The 4,964-nt window shown below is 36.7% G+C and overlaps 1 protein-coding gene across 1 annotated transcript; it reads right to left on the reverse strand.

Annotated features, from left to right (window-relative positions):
* Positions 1–2,682: 2,682 nt before the first annotated feature.
* LOC4351674 (uncharacterized) lies at positions 2,683–4,652 on the reverse strand. The gene is made up of 3 exons (XM_015764075.3): positions 4,494–4,652; positions 3,096–4,013; positions 2,683–2,926 (listed from the first exon to the last, which is right to left on the reverse strand). The coding sequence occupies exons 2-3, from the start codon at positions 3,999–4,001 to the stop codon at positions 2,825–2,827; spliced, it is 1,008 nt and encodes a 335-aa protein (XP_015619561.1). The 5' UTR covers positions 4,002–4,013; positions 4,494–4,652; the 3' UTR covers positions 2,683–2,824.
* Positions 4,653–4,964: the final 312 nt, after the last annotated feature.

The following is a 4,964-nucleotide window of genomic DNA, read 5'->3' on the forward strand; positions in this document are numbered from 1 at the left end:
GTTTTTTTTCTAACATATTGAAAAAAATCTATTCGTGAAACTAAAACTTACATAAAAAAATTATAATTTTCTATTTAAAAGTTAAAAGCCATACTAAAAATTTAAAACATTCAACTCAAAATTTGAAATTCTAAACTCAAAATTTGAACTTTCATGTTGAAATGTGAAAACTTTCGACTCCAGATTTAAACTTTGTAGCTAAATTTTAACAACTTTCAATTTAAACTTTGAAAACTTTCAACTCGAAATTTAAATGTGTAAGTAAAATTTTGAAAACTTTAAACTTTTCATCTCATATTACGCTCTTATAAATCCACTTAGAAATCATGTGTTTGTGTTTTAGAAAATGGGATAAATGCAGCCTACATACTCAGCCAATTGAAAACCAGTTTTGCTAGAAATCTGTCGACAAATTTTTCCGTTGAAATTTGTCGATTTTCCAACCGTCAAATTAACCTCGAGATACGTGTGTGTTTTTGTTTCTTCGGCATCCGAGGGGCTCAGAGAAGCTGCTCGTGTGTAGATAGCAAACGCACAGCACGGTCACACTCACACATGTCCAGATGTCCTCGATCGTGCACCTTTTCCTTTTCAGTTTACAAGTACCTGTGAACTCTATTATCATGCGAGCAGTGCACAATCTCTGCTCTAACAAGGTTTTAAATTGATTTCTTTAACTGTTGAAAAAAATAAAATATTTGAAACTCAAATAAAATATAAAATATAAACTTACAGTCCTCTATAACTAAAATTACATTTGTAAATTCAGTTGATATGACATGTAAGTACACTGTAATTTTAATAAAAATGATGCGTAAGCAAATATGTATTTGTTATTCTATTTAAAATATAAAATTACAGTCTTATATAACTAAAATTACATTTGTAAATTCAGTTCATATGACATGTAAGTGTACTGCAATTTTGATAAAAATGTTATGTAAGAAAATATGTATTTGTTATTCTCTTTAAAATATAAAATTACAATCCTATATAACTAAAATTACATTTGTAAATTCAGTTCATATGACATGTAAGTGCACTGTAATTTTGATAAAAATAATGTGTAAGTAATATATATTTGCTATTTTCTTTTTTAGTCCGTTGGATGTAAATCTAAGGGTGAAAAAAATCTGGGTGATTTTTTGTTAGAAATCACCTGACAAATGGATAGGCAGTCCCGTTTTCCTATTTATCTAGACTTTCAGCTGCAATGATATTATCACTGCTTATGATATGTCTACTTTATATTCATTGTGCTAAATCAAAATGAGTAAATACATATACAATATAGCTACATGTCTGTCTATCTTTTGTGTTATTATGTGCTTTTATGTTGATACAATTCATTACCTATGAAAAACCAAATTTAAGCTATTTTTGTTTATAATCACGATCACTTGTCAAGTTGGCCCTCCTCATTTTCAAATCGTGGCTTCGTCACTGATAGGAGTGTCAAAATGGTTAATGATGTAATTTTGTGAAACTTTAGGATCGTAATACCCGAAATAATGTGCCACGTGACAAAATCCCTACGTTGTTATATAACTTGAACCATAATTGACGAGGTTTTATGAAATTTACTCAATATTTTTATACCTCCTGGTACCTTGATACAAATGAGTCGCTATGCGTGATGATCGATATTGTATTGAGGATATAAGAAAAAATGTTGCTATGGCCTCATTTACATCTTACTAGTTTATTTGTTAGGATCAATGTTTTAGAAAGCCAGTTTTTGCAAAGGTAACAATCGCCTAATAGCTAGGCCGGTAATCAGCGATCAAAATTCTAGAAGTCCAAATCCAAATATTAGAATTTAAATATAATGGTTACCGACCAGTGACTTGTTGGGAAAAAAAATATGTTTGGCATTCTTGTAATTTATACATTGAGATAATCATCATACATGAATCCATGATAAATGAAAACGGCAAAACTTGCAGGAGGTGGAGATATCCTAGCAACGGGTATTACCGTATTACACATGTGACAGCATGTAAACGACACTCAATTGTAAATTGAAAAATAAAATTTAAATTTAAACTATTTCAACCAGTGACTGGCTTTCAACTAGTTGCCGGTAACGGCCAGTGTTCTGAATTTTGATCTGGATTATTGAAAAGGGAAAAAGTTCGCGAAAAACAAATACTATCTTTGAAAAGTGTAGAACAACTTCCTTTTGTGAGGAATAGCATTTAACTTCGGCTAGTGGGTATTAGCTGATACAGGAACCATACTTGGCAGAACATCCCTTACTTCCAGCATCGCCACTTCCATGATTAAACAAAAATTAGCATTCCTGATAAGTTATTCTCAATTTATATGAAAAAAGAGTTCCTTGGAAACAATAGCAAGGATAAAATAATGTTATACTTTTACATCATAAAAAACTAATCGATTTTGAGAAAAATCATGAGGGGAAATTTATAGTTGTAACAGAAAAAACGTGCAGAATCTTGTACTCTTCTGTGTATACTATGAGTGGAAACAACTCTTCAACTATACTCCCTCCGTCATAAATTATAAGACCTATAATTTTTTTACACAGTCTTCAATAAGATACTTTAACCATAAATTTATTCCTTGTTATGTACCTAACAAATATGAAATTAGCATCACATGAAAGTACTTTAAAGTATGAATCTAGTGATATAACATACATAATACTTAAGATATATATGGTTAGTACTGAGTTTGATTTTTACTTAAAAAGTTGGCGTCCTATAATTTGGGACGGAGAGAGTACCATTCAATATCCATATGTTACATTTTGCTACCTCCAAAAAAAAAACTTGCATTTGCTGTGGAGACGCCATGCACTCTAACTCGAACCACCATTTTTCATTTTGGCTTCAAGGTTCTTTACAACATTAGTAAGAGATCTTACTTCTCGAGATTTACCCAGTTTACCATCGATGTCTTGCTGCAGAACAAAACCAGATTATTTCAGTAAATCATATTGCTGCAGTCCATGTATGTCTTCTTTTTCAGAATAGTTTGACAAAATGTTTCCAAGTCAAGAAAAGAGGGAAACCATTTGAATTGAAAAGCATATGTTACACATTGTAAATTAACAAAATCAGGAGCCTAACCTTTTCCAGCAGTAGAGCATGGTCCTTGAACCCCTCATCTGTAAAACCTTTCTTATGAATAGCCTTGAGGACTTTAAGGAGGTGTGGCTGAAGAAACTCAGAACAGTGCTGCTCAAGATTACGCTCAGGGAAGGAGGAATCACAGCCAAAGGGGCACTTCATGGGCCTCATGGGGCACACGGTCACGCAGTGCCTATCCATATCGCGTCTCATGAGCCGCTTCTCGCAGCTCTGCTCACATGTAAGGATCTTGAAGAGGCAAGCAGAATCATGGTCTGTCATGCAGCGAACTGAAACTTTGGCTCGGCATCCGTCATTGGGGCAAGTAACAGGTCTGAAGCTACATTGGGCCTTATGATCAGCGAGACGCTGCTCATTCTCATACTTCTCAGGGCAGTGGTACTTGGTTTTCAGGTCTACATTCTTGAGGAGGACCTCAGCAATGGCCTCTCTCCTTTCCAGCGGCCAGAATCGGGTCATCTCCATTTCTTGGACGAAGTCATCGATCTTGTCCTCGCGGTTGTCGCTCATCAGCCACCCAGAGACATGGCCGATGATGTTCCTCTTGGTGCTGCTGAAATCGTCCATGAAGATGGACACGACCTCGAACGGGTCCTCCGGCATCTCCTTCTCCTCATCCTGGCTCGCCTCCGATTCGATGAGCGAATCGGATATGAACGTCTCGCTCCTCTGCGTCACGTAGTCCACCATCTCCTTCCTCATGTCGACGGCCACCACCGATGGCTTCCTGAAGAGATCGCCCGTCGTGCAGTCGATGGATACCGCGGCCAAGCCCGGGAGCAACAGCTGCGCAAGCTTGTGCATTGCCTCTGAATCACAATAGGGACACTGCAGGAGCAATCCTTCAGACCTCACCGGCCCAGGTTCAGTAACTGGGAGCTCCATTTCACAAAACACCTGCATATATAGGTTGACTTCAGATCAAGCAACATTCATATATATATATGCTCAAGTCAAGATCAAGATTGGAAATGCCTGTATCACCCAGCATTTCGGAATTAAATATATAATTTAATTACTAGATATATCAGAAAAATTGCTATGTTCAAATCGAATTCGTCCTAGAATCTAGTACTATCTATCTTCGATGAAATATATGATTTACTAGGAGGATGATCATGTATAAAAGAATTCAGAGTTTCAGACACCAAGAGGACACATTGCAACTAATTAATCCCCCATTACAGTATGACCAATCTCCTTGCCCTCAATCAACACGAGCATCTTTACCAAGAAACAGCGTTAACACACGCCGGAGCGAGAGAGAGAGAGAGATACGATAGAGAGAGACAAACTTGAAAAAATAGATTTAGTTGATATTTTAAAACAATTAGCAAAACAACGCGAGGAGGAAAGGATCACGGGTGGATCGCTCACCGCCGCGGAGGGAGAGGACTCGGTTGATCGGCGCAGGTGTACGTCGCCTCTCGCTTTGGTGGAAGGGCGACGAGGAGAGGGAGAGGAGAGGGAGAGGAGAGGTGTGGCCCAAGGAGGCAACGACAAGCAAGGGGAGACCGACCGACCGGGTCACCACTCACCAGGAACGCATGCGGCAAGAGAAGAGGAAACCCTTTCTTATTTAGGAATTTATTTATTTATTTTTATTGCTAAAGAAAACTGAATATTCCATACCTAAATTTTGTATTCTATCTAACTTTCACCTCTTCCGTTTTGCTAATACTCCGTCCGGTATAACGGTTACAACTTTGATTATATATTTTACATTATAGTAATTAATAATAAATTAATAACACCTGCGAAATTAGCATAACTCAATTGATTGGATTAGATTTATTGGAGTGGAACTGCCCAGTTGTGTTTAATTTATAAACTTACACTACTACACAA

Source organism: Oryza sativa, chromosome 12 (genome assembly GCF_034140825.1).
Source record: "Oryza sativa Japonica Group chromosome 12, ASM3414082v1".
NCBI classification, from domain to species: Eukaryota; Viridiplantae; Streptophyta; class Magnoliopsida; order Poales; family Poaceae; genus Oryza; species Oryza sativa.

Excerpts from the sequence above, each read along its gene's own strand:
- LOC4351674 (XM_015764075.3), bottom strand. The coding sequence starts at position 4,001 with ATGGAGCTCCCAGTTACTGAACCTGGGCCGGTGAGGTCTGAAGGATTG. Across the intron at positions 2,927-3,095 it reads ATGCTCTACTGCTGGAAAAG|CAAGACATCGATGGTAAACT; the intron begins GTTAGGCTCCTG and ends TTTGTTCTGCAG.